At 39.5% G+C, this 22,972-nt stretch overlaps 1 protein-coding gene across 2 annotated transcripts; it reads left to right on the top strand.

Moving 5' to 3' along the window:
* The first annotated feature begins 916 nt into the window (after positions 1 to 916).
* On the top strand, positions 917 to 19,553 carry LOC124862353. 2 transcript variants are annotated; one of them, XM_047356217.1, is made up of 8 exons: positions 917 to 1,012; positions 9,850 to 10,030; positions 12,269 to 12,425; positions 13,601 to 13,781; positions 14,392 to 14,484; positions 16,291 to 16,364; positions 16,587 to 16,850; positions 18,358 to 19,553. In XM_047356217.1, exons 2-8 carry the CDS (start codon positions 9,852 to 9,854, stop codon positions 18,397 to 18,399), a joined length of 990 nt encoding a protein of 329 aa, XP_047212173.1. In that variant the 5' UTR covers positions 917 to 1,012; positions 9,850 to 9,851; the 3' UTR covers positions 18,400 to 19,553. The 2 variants fall into 2 exon arrangements, with proteins under 2 accessions (XP_047212173.1, XP_047212172.1); XM_047356216.1 differs by having other exon boundaries at positions 959 to 1,008.
* The last annotated feature ends 3,419 nt before the right edge of the window (positions 19,554 to 22,972 follow it).

Here is a 22,972-nt window from a genome sequence, read left to right as displayed (position 1 = left end):
TGAAAACTGATTTTTGTATTTACTCAGATAATTTTACCCTGACATTAAAATTATTCGATGATCTAAGTTTCACAGAAATGTACAGAACACAGTTCGTAAAGGTAGAAAAGACAAGTCTCTTTCGCAAAGTCTAGTTTTCTTCCATGCTATCATCATATTTATTTTAGTGTTCTTTATTTTCTAACCTTTTGTTAAGAAATTGAGTTTTTTATACAATAGCTGACATACTATTTAATGGTAAAAACATCATTTTGATTTTGTACAGCAAGTCATAATTGCTTACATAGAAATACATTTTTGCAGAAGCTGATATACTGATTACTTTCTAAATGAACCTTTGAATTGTTGTATTATTGTTCAAATAGGAATACAAATATGTAACTTTGCAGCTAAGTTCCTGATTATCATTCATTTTTTCCAGAAGTTTAAAGCTGTTTTTTCTGTAGTATCTACAGGGTTGAGCAACTTAACATTTATAGCAGTTTATAAAGTTTTTTGTTCAACAGTAAGTCTGCAAATGACTGATTCCCGCCATAACATTATTTATTAAAGATGCTGCCAAAATTAAAATTCAAGTGAAAAATTAAGTATAACACAAAAATCTAAATATGTACACAATTTGTAAACACTAGAATAGTAGATAGTACTTTCATTTTACCATTGCTCTATTGTATTCTTGCTGCTGTGTTTTAAAGGCTAACTCAAACCAAAATACAACACATGTAAATATGAATGTTTTTCATGTGTTTGCACGTGAAAAACAAATGATTACAGATAAATGTAGTTCCATATGTTTTACATGAGAGCTTCACCAGATATCACAGTATTAACAGCTAACTGTTTCAAGCACATGTTTGTGATACTGCAGTAGGGAGCAAACATCTGATTGGGTCCTCCAGAATAGCTCCTCCTCCTACTACCGAGCTGTCCGGGATAGCTGCGCACAGTTCTCCGGCTGCGCAGACCGACTGTAAGACAACAAGCTGTTCGACAACCTAAACATACAAAGTAGGTAAGCTGGATGTTTTCAATGGAGTCTCACTTTATTTTAGGGAGACTCCAAGTTACAGAATTGTTTTCCGAAGCTAGCACCAACCCCGTGTATGAAAAAAAGTTTCGTCCTGAGTTTCAGAGATTCTGTATCTCAAACTAGACGTTCAGTCCAGCTAAACTCGTAGATTGCATGCTGCTGTGTTGTTTCAGGAAGAGGTAACGCTCCCAAACAGATTCAGCTGTTACAGGTGGTTGTCCTCCTTTCTTCGGGTTAAAGCTTGTTCTTTTGTGTGCGTTTCCTTGTTGTAAAATGCAAGCTCAGTTTCTTTATTAACCAGTGTTTAGCCGAAACTGACTCGGGTATTCTCGTTCTTTTCCAGGGCTTCCATTGTCATGAATGGATGCTCAGTTTCCCAAACTGTTGTCACTGTTCTAGGCCGAGTCACAACATTATGACCGCTGACAAATAGTAAAACACACTAATTATCTCTGCATCATGGCTGCTATTAGTGGTTGGACTAGATTAGACAGCAAGAGGACATTGTTTCCTCAAACCTGATGTGTTAAGAGCTAGAAACATGGGTTTAAGGATTTAAACGAGTTTCACAAGGGCCACCTTGTGATGCTTCATATTGACATGACAGCAGCAGTTTCTGTAGATTTATCTCATTCCACATGCCAAGAGTTCTGTCTTGTGTCTCACACAGGAGAGAAAATCCTGTAAAGACTTTAAACATTAGACAGTAGTGCATGAAAATTGTCATAGCAAAGAAATGTTCTCGCTTGAGGGTTTAAAAATAATCTTTCAGTTTAAAATCACATTATTAATTATGGCATCACCATCATTTACTGTATAATAAAAGCCTTACGTTGTTATAAAGGCAGAGTTGTTCACAAGACAAGTCTGTAATGACTGACATTATCAAATGAACGTTTGATGATTATCTTTCAAGCTACTACTGTTTATTAACAGTTAACTTTTACGTTATTTACCATTCAAAAATCTGGAAACAGCAGATCTATATTATTTAGAAAATTGATCAAGCACAATATGTACCCTATTGAAAATATAAATAGGCCTTTCTGCTGTGAAAAAATAATAGAAAGAGATTAAAACTTGTAAATGTTGAATTTTTGTAATAAGTTAACTCCTATTTATCCCGGTCTTCATAGTGTCCACTCCTTCATTATATATTGCACTAAATAAGGTTAGGAAGGTTTTCTTCTCTTCGCTGGAAAATTTTGAATAATATTGGGAAACCATTTTCTAAATCCACATTTAAAACTTTTGTTCTCTAAATAGTAAGAGGTTTAAATCGATTGCAGGTTTCTGGCCGATTACCGATCTTTAAAAAGCCTAACCTGCCAATTCCAATTTTGGCCATACCGATTTTGTTTTTTATTATAACTGAAACTGTCAGGTGTTATAAAGTTCACAATACACCTTCAAAGTTCCAATCATATTTTATTGAAAAATGTTGAACAATACCCGTGAAACAATATAAACATGTTTTAACCGCACATGAGGCAGCACTCTCAAATATAAATTAAACGTTTAGAGCATTGCAGTTCCTTTAGTGTTTCATTATTCATATTTAAAAAAGAAACAAAAGTTGCACAACAGGTTAGACAAGTAGATAATATCGGTGGATAAGATCAGTTTCACATGTAAGTATCGGCCGATCATTCATCTTCCAAAATTAAGGAAATTGGTGTAGTAATGCCCCTTTTCCACTGGCTCTATTAAGGCGGTGCAGCTCCACTCCTAGATTACTTGAATGTGACATTCAAGTAATCTAGGAGAAATTTAATAAATAAATAAATGAGGATAAAATAAATAAGTAAATAAACACAGTACTAATGTTTGTATTATCGTGTATGCTATATATGCTTTTTTCATGTATAAAAAACAGCTGATTTTATGTGTGATCAGCTGATTTACGATGTTCTTGAATACAGCTCCCCTACCTGCGTGTAATTTAGAAAGCTGACACGGTGTCCTTTTTCATTTCTTTCAGCCTTCAGGCATGGGTTATAATTTGTAGAACGTGTAGTCCCTACTCAGCCCTGGTCCAACCTGCTCAGCAGCAGTGACCAAAAAAACTAGGTACCCGTACAAAAAAACAGAAATGGAAACGCTCGCAAAGCGGGCCAATGCAGTGGAGCTGGGCAAAATCGAGCTGGGAAAGGGGCATAAGTAAATAAATGAGTGTTGTAGGAGCCATAAATGAAATTGGGCTGGTTTGTAAGATGTTTGGTTGTGTGGATTTGGAATTGTTGTTTTTTTGTTGTTGCTGTTTGTTTGTTAATGTGTGGGTCAACTGGAGATGGGCGGAGTTTGCCCACCTGCCTGAGTGTCAATGCAGAGAGTGAGAGGAGAGGGGTGTGTGGGCCGCTGTATTTTTTGTTGACGGCTAACAATCGAGATCTTTGTGATTTGTGTTCGTTAAGTCATATTCTTTGCACACTTTATTATAAGTTATTTATGTTTTCCTTAATACCGTAATTAAAAGGCATTTACTTTCGACCTCAGTGGATTCTTTTTCTATGACGAGTGCGTCGGACAAGGACCGGCTCAACTTCAGCCCCTCGGCGGCTTGTTTGTCTCCTGAAGTCGCTGCAATAAGTGTTCAACTGCTGAATAAACTGAACAGGGAGTGCTTTTATTTTGATATTTTGAGCAGGAAGTGTCCTTTTAATGTTGCTGCTAGCTTAGCAGCGACAAAATGTCTGAGGAAAGTTACGTTTATTTTGCTTCCTAAGTGATCCAAAGTTATTTAACACAGTGTTCAGTCATGTGGTCATTATTATGAAGCTACAGCTAACATGAACAGATTGTTAGGAGCCATTAACATCCCATAACAATCCACCAACGTCACTGGCTAATAGTTAAGTTCATCCTTTCACAATAAAACGTGCAGCAGCTGCAGTCTGAAGCTCACCTACCAACTTCCTTTCACTCTCAGTCACATGAGACAAAAACTGTTGCTAAGATTAGTCAAGTCTGAAGTCTTCCAAGGCTAGTCAAGTCTGAAGTTTAAGTCGAGTTGTAAGTCTATTATTTTGTGATTCATGTCGGAGTCTCATACTCAAGGCGCCATAATTCTACATCTTAAATTTGTCAGCAGAAAAACAATCTGTCTCTTCATTGTCTTAATTTGTGTTTGTAGAGAAATGAATGTTTTTCTGTTGTTATACTGCAGGTCACAGTTTGCACGACCTGAAAAGGGGAATATAGTCAAATATCGGGGGTCTCTCTATATTGCATTGTTCTGATTGATTTACTGCACTACCGCCTACTGGCTACACAGACAATACGACAAAAATGCCTGCAAAGGCTACAATCTGTATAGCATTCTTGGTAACCTATCTATTCTGTTAACTTTAAGAAACACAGACATGGGGCCATCAAACATAGTGTTTACTTTCCCAGAACAGAAGTCCAGCAAAAAACACCTCTTGAATTCAGGTCAAGAAAGTTGTTCCCCCAATCACACCCCTCCAGGTGACTCCAATATTACCTGGACGAGCACTAAAGTCCACTAGGAACAAAACAAAATCCACTGGTAACACCATCTAGAGACTCTAAGAGAGCCAGATAATCTGAGCTGCTGTTCAGGTCAAGTACAGCTAAAAAATAAGGATGTCATTGAACATTTTATTGAGTAAAACTGATAAATCTATAACACATAGAGTGAAACATTTCTAGCTGTTTTTTTCTTATGGCTTCCAGATAATGAAAATGCAAAATTCAGTGTTTCAGAAAATTAGAATATCACATAAGATCAATAATATAGGATATTTTAAACAGAAATGTCAGACCTCTAAAAGATTTTTCACTTATGCCTTGGTTGGGGCTCTTTTTGCATGAATTAGTGCATCAATGTGGCATGGCATGGAGGCCATTGGCCTATGGTTCTGCTGAGTTCTAAATAAAGCCCAGGTTGCTTTGATAGCTGGCTTCAGGTCAACTGCATTGTTGGTTCTGGTGTCTCTCATCTTCTTCTTGACAATACTCCATAGATTCTCTATAAGGTTCTGGTCAGGCCAGTTTGCTGGCCAATCAAGCACAGTAACACCATGGTACCTGCTGAAAAATGAAATCGGCATCTCTATTAAGCTTGTCAGCAGAAGGATGCATAAAGCGCTCTAAAATTTCCTTGTAGATGACTGGGTAGATTGTGGACATCAGAAAACCCAGTGGACCAACTTCAGCGGATGACATGGCAGTGCAAACCATCACTGAATGTGGAAACTCCACACTGGACTTTAAGCAACATGGATTCTGGGCCTCCCTACTCTTCCTCCAGACTCTGGGACCTTGATTTTCAAATAAAAATACAGAATTTACTCTCATCTGAAAACAGGACTTTGGACCATTGAGCAACAGTCCAGTTCCTTTTCTCCTGATGTTGTCTCTGGTTCAAGAGTAGTTTAACACGAGGAATATGGCATTTGTAACTCATGTTTAGGATTCATCTTTGCGTGGTGGCTCTTGATGCATCTAGTCCAGCCTCAGTCCACTCCTTGTGAAGCTCCGCCAAATTCTTGAAAGGATTTTGCTTGACAGTTCTCTCAAGGCTACGTTTGTCGTTTTTCTATCATACTTTTTCCTTTCACTCAACTGCAAAAAAAGGCTTGAAAAATTTCACATAAAATTTTAACTTTATTTATTATAATGTAGTTTACATCGGTTTACCAATCTCAAAGAGTGTTAAAACGGACTAAAAACAATGCAAAAATAAATAAAAAGAAGAAAATCAGAAATTAAGTAAATAAAGTTAATAAACTTTGTGTGATGAATAGGGATGGGTATGGAATTCGGTACTATTATAGGTACCGACCGAATTCCGTTGGTACTACCGACTACGTATTCACGTAAAATCAAAGGATACCATGTTTCGGTACATAAACACATCATCGTGACAGTGAGGGAGTGGCTGATTTTCCATGCGGCACATGAACACTGCATTGCACGCACAAGAGCGTATTGACGTCAGTAGCTGCTTGTACCGTCAACAAAGCACGGCTGATAGAAAGCGCTCGAAAATAAGGCTCCATTTTTCAAAATGCGATGCAGATTACGGTCGATGCAATATTTGTGACGCAAAGTGAAAGGCCAGTGGTGGGAATACTTCTAATCTGAGGTAGCACCTGGTTAAGCACCAGATTTTTCTCAAGGCTGAAGAGTGCACCATTTTCGTCAGCCTCAGATCTACAGCTAGAACTCCTGCATTCGGCACCGTTAGCACGCATGCATCCGTTAGCGTTGTCTGCAGCCGGCAGCATGGGAGAAGAAATGTTTGAAACAACTGAGATGTTACACAGCAAACAGCTGGATGTTTTGATATATTCATTATTGAGAAATAAATATGTTATATAAAAGCATTTTGAGATTTTATTATTAAACAAATTAGCATTTATTACCACACAAACACACATAAAAGTTCTGAAAACTGGTGCAATTGAGTACCGATACCGATTCACAGGTACCTGGTATTGGTACCGTATCAGTTCAAATGTGAAAGGTACCCATCTCTAGAAATGAATCTATATAAAATAAGTATACTTTCTAAAAGGAGTGACAGACATATTGAACTTTTTTTAGATGTACTTGTAAGTACAGACAACATTCAGAAGGAGTTTTCTGACTTTATTAGCCTTATGTCCCCTGTGTTGGTGTCGCTCAGCTCATAACTCCAGGCTCAGTGCAAACATAATGTTGTTGTCTGTGTGTACCCTTGTGACCCGATCTCAGATAAGTGGAAGACAATGGATGTATGGATGTAACAGCCAGAGCCCCTGCTTAAGCACCCGCTTATATGAGCTTCTTTTGGGGGCGTGTTCTGTCTTTCCTGCTGATATTGCACGTCCCCATTTTGTAACAGTTCACACAGCACAAGTGGCGCTCACCAAACTGGAAGAGCAGAAGGTAGTCCCACCAAGCTGCTGCAAGCAGGTCAGTTTTTACAAACATATGTTCAATGGATACAAACAGAGGGAAAACATTTATGAGGAAAACATTTATGAGGCCAAACTGTGTTATTACGGTTGTTTGTGGAATGAATTTTCTCTGTAGACTCTCCTTCTCCTACCAGTTGTTGAACACAGACAGATTTTTGCTGCAGTGCCACCTGCAGTAGTGCATAAATTGCACTTCAAGTGAAGGAATAAAAGCCAAAGGAACGTTTTTCGATTCTCTGGAAGCAGCTGCTGCACAAAGGTATAACAGCGGTTTGAGGCAGGAGCAAACTGTCTATGGTCGTCTGCCAGGGAGTGTCGAATCACTAAGAACAGTTATCAGTGGGAGACCCTACTAAGGGCTGGAGCTGTAGACATAGCCAACAGGGTCATAGGTGCTCAAACCCCTCCACAATGTTAAGATGGCAAAACTACAAAGAACACATAAAGCGCATGAATATTGGGTTTTGTGCACTTTCTTCAATTTTTTTAATAAACGTGAAAATAAACAAATATGAAGACAAACAACAAAGAACATAGAAACTACTTCTACTGATAAGAGTTAACGGGTCGGAGGTAATGAGGGAACGGGCAGGAATCTTATTAGAACTATTTAGGAAGCTCAGATGGTCATTTATGAGATTTTTTTAAATTGTTCCAAAACCTTTTGTAAAAGTACCTCTACTCTGTGATTCCAATGAAATTTTCTCTCTTCCACCTGTGCTCTTATCCAGTTCCAACTCAGCAGAATAACAGAGAGCATTCCCACCTCATGTTCTTGAAAACGTTAGCTCTGGCCTTACAGGTCACAAGATTGGCTCAAGGATAGCTGCTCAACATTCCTCTCTCCCTGCCAGAGAAGTCTCAGCCATTGTCTCCACGACTGGCCTGGGTGTCTGAGGGAGAAGAGCAGGCAGAAGGTGTCTGTCCAACTGACTAGGCTGTTTGGGACAAATGATTGTTTTGGATCCCAGCTGGGACCCAGTCTCTGTATAACAGCTGGGAAATGAAATGTTACTGTCAGGAGTTTCCCAGTTGGTAAGGGGACACAGTCTCCTTAGGAGTCACGCAGCATCATCTTCTCAGGGAGGCTTGGAGAAAAACAAAGGGTCCAGCAGAGAGACCATCTCAGACGACATCTTCTTTTTTTTTTATTTTGTCTTTACACCTGACAGGTACCCAGCTTCTAAATTCCTCCTTATTTCCTAGAAGGTCCTTGCCAACCCAAATCTATGGTTGGCCTCATTTCCACAGAAAATCTCAGGAGATTACTCCATAACACTTTATCTTATACATGAGAATTCTCATTGTAAAGATGTTAATTTTATAGGTCACTCTAAGAATTAAATCCACGATCATCCAATGATGGCATAAGAGTTGTATTTAACCGTCTAAATTTTAATCAGAGTCATAAAGAGGAAGTACAGAGTTTCTAAAACAAAGTCTCTAGCTGCTCCTTTATCAGTTCAAGGCCTAAACTGTAAGTAAACGACAACATCCCCCTCAGGGTGGAACTGGAAGCTTCTAGTCTGAATGGTCCTGGGGAAAAATGGGGAAACTAAAAGTGTCTCATCTAACAGTGAACTAATGCTACAGTTATTTAAATGAATAGCCCATTGATTAAATCATCGTAACGAGGCAATTTCAAACATTATGCAATTGATCAAATTTTCTCGACGAGAAGACGGGTCGGGAGAGCCCACTTGCCCGGACGGGACATTTTTCTCCGGATACACGATGGACTCCTGGCAGAAGTGGAGGATTGTGTGTTTGTCGATAATGTCAGTCGAGGATGTGGAAGATGTGTATATAATTGGATGTTTGATATCAGGATTTCTGCTTTTTGGAGTCAGCGGTTACCTGGCATATCGAGAAATTCTGAGAATGTCAGCAGCTGTTCTGGCCATTGTAAGGCTGCCTGGCATGTGTGATGGGATCTTCAGAGCAATCAACACTCAGACTGAGATGTTACGTGAGCTGAATCGCAGACTGGATGTGATCCTTACACAGGATCGCAGGCAGGTTGCGGTTCCTGGACTCGGGTGAAATGGGATAAATCTTGGAGAAAGTTGTTCGCTTGGATCTGGCAGAAAGACCAGGAATTTGGCTGTTTGGATTCGCCTTTGAGAAGCACCAGCGAGACTCTTAAGGCTGATGGAAAATTAAGAGTCAGCTTAACCCAAATAATTATTGTTTTTCTGAATCTGGCTCCCCTGCACGGCCTTGATGGCTGGCTATCTTCAACTTCTCCTGGAAGTTATGTAAACATGACGCTCTGCTCCCTCTGCCCCCTCCCTTCCCTGAGGACATCTGTGGACCTGCTCAGAACTTTGTGGCTGGTTGATGAACATCCCAACGAACCATCAAGTACAATGGCCTCTGTGACAGTGCTTCATGGACTTACTTGCACACACACACTTACACACACACACATGCTCAAGATAAACATATGCACCCCTCACACCACCTTCACCGTTCCCGGCATGATGTTGTTTTGTAAACTTGTTGCTTCTTTGTTCTGAGGTTTTTTGCAATCTCAAACTGTATCCTGCTAAGGATAAAGTGTGAAATATGATTTTTTCCCTCTACTTACCTAACTTTCCTAATGTGGCCTCTTTTCTCATCTAACAAGGGCAGCGCCTGTGAGTGGGCAGCAAAGCCTCGGTGACCCGTCCCCCCTTGTCTTGTGTCATGATGTATGTTTGGATGGGTTGTACTGGAATTCTAATTTCCCCTCGGGGATCAATAAAGTATCTGAATTGAATTGAATTGAGTTGAATTACAAAAATGGTAACAGTACCGTATGTTTGTAATTTTACATTTGCAAAGATATGTTTGTTTCTCATGTGTTTGAGTAACCTGAAGCTTGCTGCTTTATATCTGCTTTTACTTTAGGGATGTCGGAGCCTGCAGATCGCAGATCTTCTGTCTCCTCTGTGTCATCTGTCTCTCTGACAGAGGTCAAGGCTGAGACTCATCTAGTCCTCCAGGCTTTCCTTGAACGAACTCTTTCCACTCTCCACAAAGATAGCCCTGGCAGGATAGCAGAAGCCAATGATGATCATAACAAGTACAGGTAACGCTGTTCATCTCTGCGGGCTGTTTATAGAGGACATATCATGCTTCTCAATCCTTCCTTTCCCCCCAAATCATTCAGTTGTGGTCTATATAAAGTGGAACAATTTTAAGTCAGTCTTTAACTTAATTTAATTTTAATTTGCTTTTATAATTTATTTCTTTATAGTTTTCCTGTTGAGGCTTTTAGTTATTTTTTTTATATTATTGTTGTTGTTTTTGTAATTCTTTTTCTAAACCTTTTGATTTTCTCATGTGTGGGTCATGCTGCTGCTGGTCAGCACTAAGCAGGAGCTGCAAACATGATTCTTTCGTGAATCTGATGCGGCCTCATTTTCTGATTGAACGGTGAAAAGTTTGGGGCTTCAAAGATTCCATCTGATTTCAGTTAAGAAGCTATGACATGATTATTGACACCAAGCCCCCCACTACTCCCATATTTAAAAAGAGCCCAACACTTTTTACGTCAATATCAAATTTAGAGATAAAATATCTCATACCAAAAAAGTCAAAACAAAAGAAACATTAGAGATGATTTTATATATCTATTATTAATGGTCTCCCAGTTGGTTATATAACACATTGCAATCACACTACACATCCCTTAATTAGGCCCGAGCTGTAATCGCTCCGTTTCTTATTATTATTCAGTCAATAAATGAATTGTCTAATTCGTGGCTATAACATATTCAACAACTCACCCAATTTGGCGGAGGTATCAGTCGTGCGTGAAATTTAAGTATTTTAAAGATTCTGCGAACGTCCCAATAAAAATGGCTCAACATTGCCCCCGCTGATAGTCTAACTTTGTCTCCAGTACTGACAGGTTTGACTAGAGGGTGTGGCCGTGGTGGCGTGGCGAATTCTGATGTCACGCCATGGCCATACGTTTGGCTTTAAATTAAACATGCATGGTCCGATTGACTCCAAACTGAATATGGTTGATCTTTGTCAACCCCCAAACAGCTCTATTAGATTACATTGGAATTTAGATCAATGGCGCCCCGTAGCACACTTCAAGTGCTCTATCTCCCTCATACATCTTTGGATAAACACCAAATTTAGTATACATCATTGTGGATCAATGCTGAACATTTTCACGCAGTGAATTGATGACATCACTTTAGCCACGCCCACTAACAAACAAGTAAGTGCAGCTTTGATGAGGAAGGTCAGATTTGGGCCAAATTTTGAATGCTTCTCGCCAGATCACAACTCGGCTTGACCGAAGATTGTATGAAAGCCTGCTCACACTGCTGCCTACTGGTCATGTGCAGAACTGAGCGGCGGGATCGTCTGTGGCGTTGAGTAGGTGATGCCATGCTCCCATGGTCGCTACATAGGCTGAGCGGCGCTGAGCTGCGAAGGCCACCCAATGCTGCTTGCAGCTTTAATGGACTGTTGAAGCTGCTTGTGGCTTGAGACAGGGGTGCACTTCTATGTTGCCATGAAATGACAAACCCAAGTCCTAGTGTTCCCTGGTGCCCACTGTTAAACTGATTATCTGAGCATGCAACAGAATGAATTTACTGACTGCTTTAGTGTTTCTATAGCATAAAAGCCAAGTCCAACTTATTACCCAAATGAAATTATGGGTAAAAAAATCTGAATTACACAGGGAATAAGTATTAAACACCTGAAGTAAAGCATGTGCAAAATGAATAGAAATCCAAGAAACCAATTTACTAAATAGTTTGCAGAAAAGCTTTTCTTGGTAATATCTCTAAGACATCTTCTGTATGGAGAAACTAGTCACATTTTCACTCATTCTTCCACACAAACTGTCTTGTGTAGAAAAATGAGTTCTGGAGGTCCTTGCTATGCACTCCGAAGGGGCAGAATCTTAGGCCTCATCCGGCCAGACTATATTCTCCCAGTAGTTCACAGGCCTTCATGGTAAAATAGCTGCTAGGCAAAGGTCTCCGAGTCCGGGACTTGAACCCGGAACGGCCGCTTTGAAGATGGGTCACGTGCTTAACCCCTACACCACCTGCGCCACGCCCTATCAGAAATATTTCAACTGAGAATAAAGTTGATGTGTTCCATAATGATTTTACCTCCTGTATTAATGACATGTGCAGTTATACCATGCCAAAATATTAAATATTCCAGTAGATATGATAGTTTTACCATTCACTGTACATCAGTAATTGTGTATTTGAACAGATTTTAAACCTAATTTCTAAATTAAGAAAAGTTGAATAGTGGAGCCTGTGCTTGCCTTGTTGTTCAACATAAGGATGCAAAAGGATGGATACGATTCTCAACCGGATAAGGAAGATGAGACAAAGACTGGATTCAAGGATCGCATGAAGAACTTCCCTCGCACTTCAATTCTCAGTGGGAGAGGCTCGCTGGGCAAGAGCAGCAAGGCAAAGCAGTCCCACCAAACAGAAGTAAGAAACTGTTGGTTTTATTTGGCATATTGTCCTAGACTCTGTCTGTGTTTTCATTTGTAATAAAAGTCATTGCCTTAGTTAAAAAAAGAAAAAAAAATATGAAGCCTTGTTTCTCTACCCTTTGTGATGGATGGATTTCCTAGGGCTATAAAGAGGTTCGGTCCTAGATGACCGAATTCCCTCATTCGGAAACAATTATTTATCACTGATAATTAATCACATAAATTGTACTAATTCTTCTCTAATTCTTGTAACTAATCAAAAAACTAATTTCTATTGTTTGCCCTAAATTATTACCCACAGGATGGATAATTATTCACCGTCATATCTTAATTAAAAGAAAATATTTTCATCTCATTACAAGAACCAACCTATTGGCAGTATTGCCATTGGTTATTATGCAGTGCTTGCTCACGGTCATAGTTCTGTTTACCGCTTTCTGAATCTCTTTACTAATCTCCAGAATGATCTCACCCAGCAGACCTAACAGATGTTCCTGCTGCTGGAGTGTTCTCTAAATCTAGTCATCCTTTGGTCTTTACCTCATGCCCCTACCATAATGACGCTGCTGCTATGCACCTTCAGTAAGTTACTAGTGCAAAGCTCCTTCTGAGCATGTGCTAAACCAAATAATGGACACATTACACACTAAGACAAGAGCACCTGAATAGAACAGGTATCTATTCCATGGATACAGATCAACGTGTCAAAAATGGTTCAATAAGAACAAACTATTCTCAACATCTGACTCTGACATGAGTCAAACTTACTGTTATTTAATTTGAAGCCAGATTTTAAATTCGTATTTAAGTTTTTTTCATTTCTATTGTTCCTAATCTTTTTTTACTTGGCATCTAATCTCTCCTACCCAGAGCCTAAACCCTTTTACTAATGTGACCTCTGGCTCACCTGTATACATGACAGAATTCTTTTCATATTCAGTTTGAAATGATTCTCATTTAAAACATTGTTTTATAATTGTTCCTTCTTAATTCAGTAATGGAAAATAATAGCTGGTCTGCTGGAAGCAGTTGTTTAATCGATCATTTCTCCTTATTTCATTATTTATATAGCTCTTTTGGACACAAAAGAAAATATAAATTAATATATTTAAATTTATTTCTGTTGATAGATGATACTTCAGTGTTAAAATGAAAAATCTGTTTTGGCAGGATAGTGTGTCTCCCTCCTCATCATCAGATGAAGACGAAAGTGAAAAGAAGCGGAAGCAGAGACAAGTCAACATGAAAAAAAAGATTGCTTCGCTCTTCAAAAAGAATTTAAAAGTGTCAAAAGAGCAAAATGATTCTCATCCCCAGAGACCGAGTGACTTGCCATCAGGCAAGAAAAGAGGACAGGGCATAGTCTGTCGTGGCAAGTTCCTCATTTAGACGAAAGTCACACAAAACCTCAAAAACAGATGTGGCACTTTTCAATATTTTTCTCAGAATCATAAACCGGATTATTTTGTACCTCCTGTAAACAACAACTGAAATGATTTCTTTACATGAGATTTAATCCCACTGAATGTTCAATTTGGCATTTTGCGATTATGATAAGAGACACGTTTTTACCAGTAAATGTGCCCAAAACTGTAGACTTAAGGCCAACTGGTTTGTATTGAAGAAGGTAAACAACACTCGTGCTACATTCATTTCTTGTCAAGGTTAATCAAAGGAATAAAGTTAAAAGGATGAATCTGTGCAAGAGCACAAAACAGCAACAGATAGATTCTTGTGATCTGCCTGCTCTGCACATTCTAATCCTTCTGCATCTTGTAATGGAGCCGCCAGCCCCCACAACAAAGCAAAGAAATAAATAGTTACTTATGGCAAGTCATGGTTGTATAGTTTGCTTTTGAAGATGATGATTATTCAGACTATCATAGCAAACTAAATTGGAAGGCTTGATTGCAGAAAAGTTATTTTCATCTGACATGAATCTATGATATTTCATGCAACAGAACGCCCTCCTGACTTCTATGAGGAGATTGCAAAGAAGCTGGAAAAACTTATCGAGAAGTCCCCCAAGATAAAGGCACCAAGTCCAGAGCCAGGTAATCACACTCACATTAATTCATTGCTTTGTAGTAGATGTGCATCTTAGTAAATTAGATCATAGAGAAGTTAATTTATTTCAGTGATTCCATTCAGTTTTAATTCATTGTGTTTATATATTGCCAATTCGCAGCAAATGTTGACTCAAGGTAATTCACAAAACAGATCCAACTTACAGTAGCTTGCAAAAGTATTCACCCCATTTGCTTTTTAATTATTTTGTTACATTCTGACAATTAATTTGAACGTTTTTAAATCTTATTTTCTGTGATGGATCTGCACAAAATAGTCTAAGTTGGTTAAGTGAAATGAGAAAAAAACAATCATACGAAGAATATAAAAAAGAAGAGGGTGCAACAGTACTAAGCAGGAGGCATCACACCAAGACCAAGGAGCTCGCCAAAGAAGTTGGGACAAAGTTGTTGAGAAATAAATGTCAGGGTGGGGTTATAAAAATCTTTGATGTTCCCCTGGAGCACCATCAAATTCATCATCTTCAAATAGAAAGCACATTGTACCACAACAAACCTGCCAAGGGAGGGTCGCCTGCTAGTACTCACAGACTGAGCAAGGAGGGCATTAATCAGAGGCTGCACAGAGACCAAAGGTAACTGTGGAGGAGTTGCAGAGTTCCACAGCAGAGACTGGAGTATCTGTCCATAGTACCACAATAAGCCATACACTCCATAGAGATGGTCTGTATGGAAGAGTGGTGCCCGGTAAAAAGCCATTACTTACTATTAAAAATAAAAAGGCCTGTTTTGAGTTTGCTGAAAGGCTTCTGAGCGACTCTCCAAATGTATGGAGAATGGCGCTTTGTTCAGATGAGACTAAAATTAAACGTTTCAGCCACCAAGGAAAACTCTATAAATGACACAAATCCAACACAGCCCATCACCCAAAGCACACCATCCCCACAGTGAAACATGGGGGTGACTGCATCATGCTGTGGGGATGTTTTTCAGCAGCAGGGTCTGGGAAACCGGTCCTAGTCAAGAGAAAGATGGCTGGTGCTAAATCCAGGGATATTCTGGAGCAAAACCTGTCAGTCTGCCTGTGATTTAAGACTGGGATGGAGGTTCACCTTCCAGCAACACAATGACCTGAAGCATTCTGCTAAAGCAACACTCAAGTGGTTTTAAGGAAAACCTTTAATGTGTTGGAATGTCTCTGATGACATGAGGGATCAGCATGGGTCACAGAAATTTGCTGCAAACCTAAATTCTGCTGCCATGTTCTTTTTAAAGAGTGCCTTTTCTGAAGCTTCTTTGATGAGTTGTGTATTCTCTTAGTTGCACGATTAGAGGTTTTTAGGGTAAATGCTAAATAGACTGAATTTATATAATGCTTTTCTACTCATACCGACCACTCAAAGTGATTTACACTGAAGCCACATTCACACACAAATGCTCAAACATTCATTAACCAATACATCAGAATGTGACAGGAGGAAGGTGGAATGGAACCCGCAATCTTCCAAATGCAGGATAATTATCTACCCACTGAGCCACAGTCTGAGCAATGGAAAGCAGCCATTAGGGCTATATCATCTGTTAACAGCAGAGACATGGGGCAGAGGTTTCCTGCTCCCCTCATAAAGCACAGGGTAGCTGAGGTGAACTAGAGCTATATTACGTGCTTTTATTAAATAGGAACAATGACATTTTTATTCTTTGTCAAGGGCAGTGCCAGTGAAGGGAGACAGACTGCCATTTTCAGTTGGCCTGAATAGCTTATTGCAGACACAAACCCAGAGCTGTAAGATCCAGCTATATGACTATACTGATGCATTCATATTTTTGCAGAGCTTGGCATTGATGAACTGGCACAGAAATTTGCTAAGCTGCTGTGTTCAGAAGGAGACAATATGGACAGGAAGGTAGGTACAATTACATCAAAAGGTGTGCATAGGTAGATTATTCATTCATGTATTCATTTGAATGGTAAAACCTATTTGGTTAAGCTAAAAAAAGAACAGAATTTAGGTACCAAGCATGTACTGGACATTTTAAGACATTATACAACAAAGTTTAAGACAAACAATAACTACTGCTCTCAAAAACTGAAAACTGCAATGGTAAACTGCAACATCCTCTGACAGATCCGGGAGAATCCGGAGTTGGTCTCCAAATTATCAGGTATTCGCTACAAATCATTTGAGTATGTTCTAGACACCTGGACCAGAAGTCTGACAACTCAGGCCCCCCACTCGAGACAATCTTCTAGTCCAACTCTGCATCGAATAGCTGTCTCTATGGAGCTGACCCGGCGGATGGTGACGGCCACAGGAACACAGCGGTTGGAGGGCTACGCAGTGCGCTATATGGACAACTTTGTCCCATGGATCAAGAGTAATGGAGGATGGGTGAGTGATCCTGTTACAGGTGCATCTCAGTCAATTCAAATATCCTTAAAACGTTCATTTATTTTAGTTATTTGATTCAACAAGTGCGACTCAAATATTTTATAGTAGGACTGCATAATATATCACCACAGCATGAAATCATTAACAACTGATGATCAGTCAAATATTAGTTTATTTATGATCACTGTAACAGTCACCAATAATATTGCATATTGAATGGTCTCCTAATATTGTGTGGCGCTATTATATAGGTTCATGACCCACAGAGTGAAATAATTCATGTGTTTATTTCTGTTCATTCTGATGATCATGGCTTACAACTAATGAAAGCTCCAAATTCATTTTCTCAGTGTTTGTAAGAGAAAGTCAGTATTTTCAGTGCCTTTGTGTAATCATTTCTTATGTCCATTTTCTTTGCTACTATTGGACTTTTTTCTTGCTTCAGGGTGTAACCTCAATTGTTGTGGTCTACATAATCATATCGTCCTTATGGAGCCCCCTCCATAAGGACGATATGGTACAATGGGTCATTGCTAAAGAAGCTTGTTGACCAGTGTTCTGTATCCAAGCATATTAATGCAAAGATTAGTGGAAGGAAAACGTTTGTTAGAAAAAGATGAACCAGCAAAACCAATTCAAGAGTTTGGGGTCAGAGCAGCTGTATACCATGGAATTCTAGAACACTTTATGCTTCCCTTTATGAAGATGGTAAATGGCAATCAATAATCACCCATTCATACACACATTCACACACTGACAGTGGTTCAAAGCTACTGCCCTGGGACAGACTGACAGAAGGCTGCCATACAGTCAGTGCCACCAAGCCCTCTGGCCACCATCAGAGGTGAAGTGTCTTGCCCAAGGACATGACTGAGACAGACAGAGTGGGGGTTTGAACCGGCAACCCACTGGTTACCGGACAAAACCCTAACACCTATGCCACCATCACCCCAAGATGCTGGTAAGAGGGTTAGGGTTAGCAGGACTTGGTACCAGCCCACTTCATAACTACAAACACCTTTTGATCATCATGGTAACACCAGCAGACTGGCCTAACCAAAACCCTGTAGAGAATATATGACTTGTTGTCAAGAGGAAGATGAGAGACACCAGAACTAACAATGCAGATGAGCTGAAGACAATTATTAAAGCAACCTGGGCTTCCTGAACATCTCCTCCTTGCCATGCTGCATTAATACTGTAATTCATGCAAAAGGAGCCACAACCAAAAACTGAGTCCGGATGCTGTACAGAACATGGACATTTTTCAGTGGGCTTCTGTGGTAATGTGAAAATGTTCTGAAAAACTGTACTTTGGGTTTTATTAGCTCTACGCCAGACTCATCAAACTGAACAGAAATAAATACTTTAAACATATCACTGTGTAATAAAGCTGTATATTAATATCACGATATTAATTTACTGTGATGAGCCTACATTACCCTGAGAGCATAATACCAATGTTTATTTTTCTCTCAACTCATGCATGGTTGTGTTTTGTCTACAGGAAAAAGTGCTCAGCCCTGACTGGACTGAAGAGTGGGATTGATGCTCTTAGTGGCTTTTTTTTACAAGCAAATGCTGAACTGGATGATGGCATCTAACAGAGAGACAGAACCTTGCTCTTCTTTCTGACATTTACAAACTGACCAGAGTTTTATCTGGCCATTCACATTACATGTAAATAGTCTCTTTAATTCCTGTTGCATTAGAGTGCTTCCAGTTGCTATTTTTCTTTTAAACACTCAATGAGGGACCTTCTTATTGTCGTTGCTTCTACTGAGCATCTGTTTTCAAGGACCTCTCAGACAGTTTGAAAGTAATAGTTTTCATTACCAGTAGTGGCTGATTTCCATTTGGATCACAGCTAAGTCCATTTAAACAAGTATGTCGTTTTGAATTCCATTTTGGAAAAAAAAAAGAAAGCTTTTTTTTTTTTACAAATTTTTTAATTGTGAAAAGCTTATGAAAGAAATCTTTAAGATGTTCAGTATGATATCTCAATAAAGAATATTGCAACAAGGCATGGCCAGTTATGAGATTCTAACGGTGTGATTAAAAAATACCACAGTTTTACTTTATCACAGTATTTAAACACAAACTAAAAACACACATTTATAACATGTCTAACTTATTTTTCTAACAGAAAAGTAAAAATTATTTATGGTGCTGTGAACAAAACATTCTCCCATTTAGCTGCAGAAAACTGCACTGTACGGATGTGTTTAAAAAGAATCTGCTTGTTGATAGGCCAACGTGATGTCAGAGTTTTAGTCATTGTTGTTTACATGATGTTTGACAAGAATTAATGTTAAATAATGTGAAGATGTGCGTTTCTTTTTACTTTGTGTGTGCTCTCTGACGAGATTCATACTGATGCTCCGGTCAGTACTAAGCCTGCTGTGTTTTGTTTGTTAGAACAGCAGCAGCAGATGTGACTGGAGGTTTAAACCTGTTTCTAAGCCAGCTGTAACACCACCTAAACTCTCCATTGTACAATATTGAATAAGGGAAAATGTGATGATGCTAATTAAGTGTTAAATTGTTGTTTTTGATTGCAGTTTACATTAGTCACATTGGGCAGATTTGAAAATGTTCTTGTATTTTATTTAATGCAAATGAAACTGCTGATATGTGAGATAATGTACTGTTGTCAACCTCCAACCTCTGTAACTGACCGTTATATTAAATGCTGAAATCTTATCTGTAGTCCAGAAACTTGGTTTTTATTCAACTGTAGAGAATATACTGATAACCTGAAACTTGTGCTTGTTTTTTTTTATAGTTTACCACATTATTATTTTGGAGATATTCAATTCAACCTCTCTAAAAATATCTAATAGGAACAATTCAATTCAGTTTATTTATATAGCGCCAATTCACAACACATGTTGTCTCAAGGCCCTTCACACAAGTCGGGTACATACAGGGGTTGGACAATGAAACTGAAACACCTGTCATTTTAGTGTTGGTGGTTTAATGGCTAAATTGGACCAGCCTGGTAACCAGTCTTCATTGATTGCACATTGCACCAGTAAGAGCAGAGTGTGAAGGTTCAATTAGCAGGGTAAGAGCACAGTTTTGCTCAAAATATTGAAATGCACACAACATTATGGGTGACATACCAGAGTTCAAAAGAGGACAAATTGTTGGTGCACGTCTTGCTGGCGCATCTGTGACCAAGACAGCAAGTCTTTGTGATGTATCAAGAGCCACGGTATCCAGGGTAATGTCAGCATACCACCAAGAAGGACGAACCACATCCAACAGGATTAACTGTGGACGCAAGAGGAAGCTGTCTGAAAGGGATGTTCAGGTGCTCCACAGGGTCAATATATACGGCTGGGCTGCTATAGCCAAACGTTTGGTCACTCATGCCAAGGCCAAACGTCGGTTTCAATGGTGCAAGGAGCGCAAATCTTGGGCTGTGGACAATGTGAAACATGTATTGTTCTCTGATGAGTCCATCTTTACTGTTTTCCCCACATCCAGGAGAGGTACGGTGTGGAGAAGCCCCAAAGAAGCGTACCACCCAGACTGTTGCATGCCCAGAGTGAAGCATGGGGGTGGATCAGTGATGGTTTGGGCTGCCATATCATGGCATTCCCTTGGCCCAATACTTGTGCTAGATGGACACGTCACTGCCAAGGACTACCAAACCATTCTTGAGGACCATGTGCATCCAATGGTTCAAACATTGGATCCTGAAGGCGGTGCCGTGTATCAGGATGACAATGCACCAATACACACAGCAAGACTGGTGAAAGATTGGTTTGATGAACATGAAAGTGAAGTTGAACATCTCCCATGGCCTGCACAGTCACCAGATCTAAATATTATTGAGCCACTTTGGGGTGTTTTGGAGGAGCGAGTCAGGAAACGTTTTCCTCCACCAGTATCACGTAGTGACCTGGCCACTATCCTGCAAGAAGAATGGCTTAAAATCCCTCTGACCACTGTGCAGGACTTGTATATGTCATTCCCAAGACGAATTGACGCTGTAATGGCCGCAAAAGGAGGCCCTACACCATGCTAATAAATTATTGTAGTCTAAAACCAGGTGTTTCAGTTTCATTGTCAACCCCTGTACATTCCAATTAATCCTAACTATTGAACAGTGCAGTCAGATTCATTCATTTATTCAAATTGGATAAAAAGTTTGTGAGAATGTAGCGAAGAGGGTGAAAGTGGTCATTATGTCCTCCAGCAGCCTAAGCGTATAGCAGCAAAACTACAGAGATAGTTTCAGTTTTTTTATTTATATAGCACTTATTTACAACAATGTCATCTCAAGGCACCCCACAAAGGGTCCAGAATGGCGCCGGGCCGCCGGGGAGGCCAGACCAAACCACCGAGTGCCAGATCCCGGCCACCCAGAACGGGACACATGTAGGGGCACTAAGTAAAATAATAAACTGATAAAGTTTGTCCATCTAGAACCCACTGGTGGCCATTGTTATACTAAAAACCACAAGGATTGGGATACCTCTCTCTGTCAGACTGATTATAACCATTGGAAAAGAGAAGGGGTCATACAGGTAGCAGAAATGGAGGGTGTGTTTGCACCTCAACCATAACTGAGCTATACCTGACTCCCCCTTACTCCAACCAATCAAGGCGGAAGTAAAGTCTGTCCACATCTTTAATTGTAAATGTTTTACATTCCATAATTAAACGTTTCATTGCCCTGTTTTGCTGGTTGGTGTAGTGCAGTGTCCTTGTGATGTAAAGAGAGTCCTGAACCAATTTGACCTTCTAAATTGAATTATCTGCAAGCAACTATTGCACAATACAATAGTATTTTTCTGCAGGTTTTGTGTCTTGATAAGCTTTCAAACCCGTGGTGGAACTGAACTGACCTTTAGCATTTTTCTAATCCACATTGACTTGATTAAAGGTATTAGCAGCTAGTAAAAAGCTGTGCAGATTTTAATCAACTTTGAATGGTTGTTATCAGTTAACAACCATTAACTAAAAATCATTAGTTAATGATTTTTAGTCAATAAATGATGGTGTGAGTCTTTATTAATAAAATAGAGGTTTTAATAATAAAGTGCAAGCAATTGGAAACTTTGTGTAACTTGCAAACCTGCAAATTGTATGCGGCCTTTAGGCTCAGTAACAGTTCGTAGAAAGTTTCATGGAAAGGGTTTCCATGGCAGAGCAGCTGCACACATGTCTTACATCACTAAGGGCAATGTGTCTGATGCAGTGGGGTAAAGCACATCACCACTGGAATGAGTTCTCTAGAAAAATCATGTCTCTGTGATGTGTTGTGATTTTAGAGACGGACCAAACCCCAGACAGGAATGTGGGATGAACATAAGGAGGATCTATTGATAATAAAAATGGAAAATATAAAGGATTGCACAAGGAGAACAGAGCAAGGAACACAGGGAGAGAAAACAGGTATGGAAACAGGGCATGGAGAAAATAGCAGGTAGAGTAACGGGTGGATCCAGCGAAAAACAATTAGAACCAGAGAGTTTATATGCTGAGGGAAGTCTGGAGAATCACATTGGGATGCCGGTGTGTAAATCAGGAGATAATGTAGAGCATCTGAGGCAAAAGGTAAGCTGGAAAACCAAGGGAGGGTGACTGGTTAACACATAAGAGCTAAACTAAGACAAAAGGAAACACTTAACATAAGGGTAATGAACTAGTATACACAAGGTAAAGAACACAAGAAATAAGTATGAAACCAAACCTAAAGGAATAACCCAAATATGACAAGACCATATAGCTGGTAATAAACAACAGGGAAAATGATGAAAATAGAGACACAAAAGAAACCCAAAATTTAAACACCTAAGAACCATGACAGCCTTTCTGTCTGGTAATCCAATGGAAAGGTCTTGCTTTGGCATCTGCCAGAAAAACACTACTTTTATGACTGCTTTGTGTCCGTTGTAGAATTGTGGAGGGGGAATTATGGCCTGCGCCTGTTTTCAGAAGGTGGGCTCAGCCCCCCAGTTCCAGTGAAAGGAACTCTTAATGCTTCAAAACACCAAAACATTTTGGGCAATGTCTTTCTCCAAACTCTGTGGGAACAGATTGGGGATGGTCCCTTCCTGTTCCAACATGACTGCACACCAGTCAAAGGTCAAACTTATCTAGCCTGC

This window comes from Girardinichthys multiradiatus, chromosome X (assembly GCF_021462225.1).
Source record: "Girardinichthys multiradiatus isolate DD_20200921_A chromosome X, DD_fGirMul_XY1, whole genome shotgun sequence".
NCBI lineage: Eukaryota > Metazoa > Chordata > Actinopteri > Cyprinodontiformes > Goodeidae > Girardinichthys > Girardinichthys multiradiatus.
This window is presented reverse-complemented; position numbering and strand designations above follow the sequence as displayed.

What these genes read in the sequence shown, in the direction of transcription:
- LOC124862353 (XM_047356217.1), top strand. Translation starts at nt 9,852, where the DNA reads ATGTCGGAGCCTGCAGATCGCAGATCTTCTGTCTCCTCTGTGTCATCT. An exon ending in GATGATCATAACAAGTACAG is followed by an intron (nt 10,031 to 12,268) that starts GTAACGCTGTTC and finishes GTTCAACATAAG; the next exon opens with GATGCAAAAGGATGGATACG. An exon ending in GCCATCAGGCAAGAAAAGAG is followed by an intron (nt 13,782 to 14,391) that starts GACAGGGCATAG and finishes TTCATGCAACAG; the next exon opens with AACGCCCTCCTGACTTCTAT.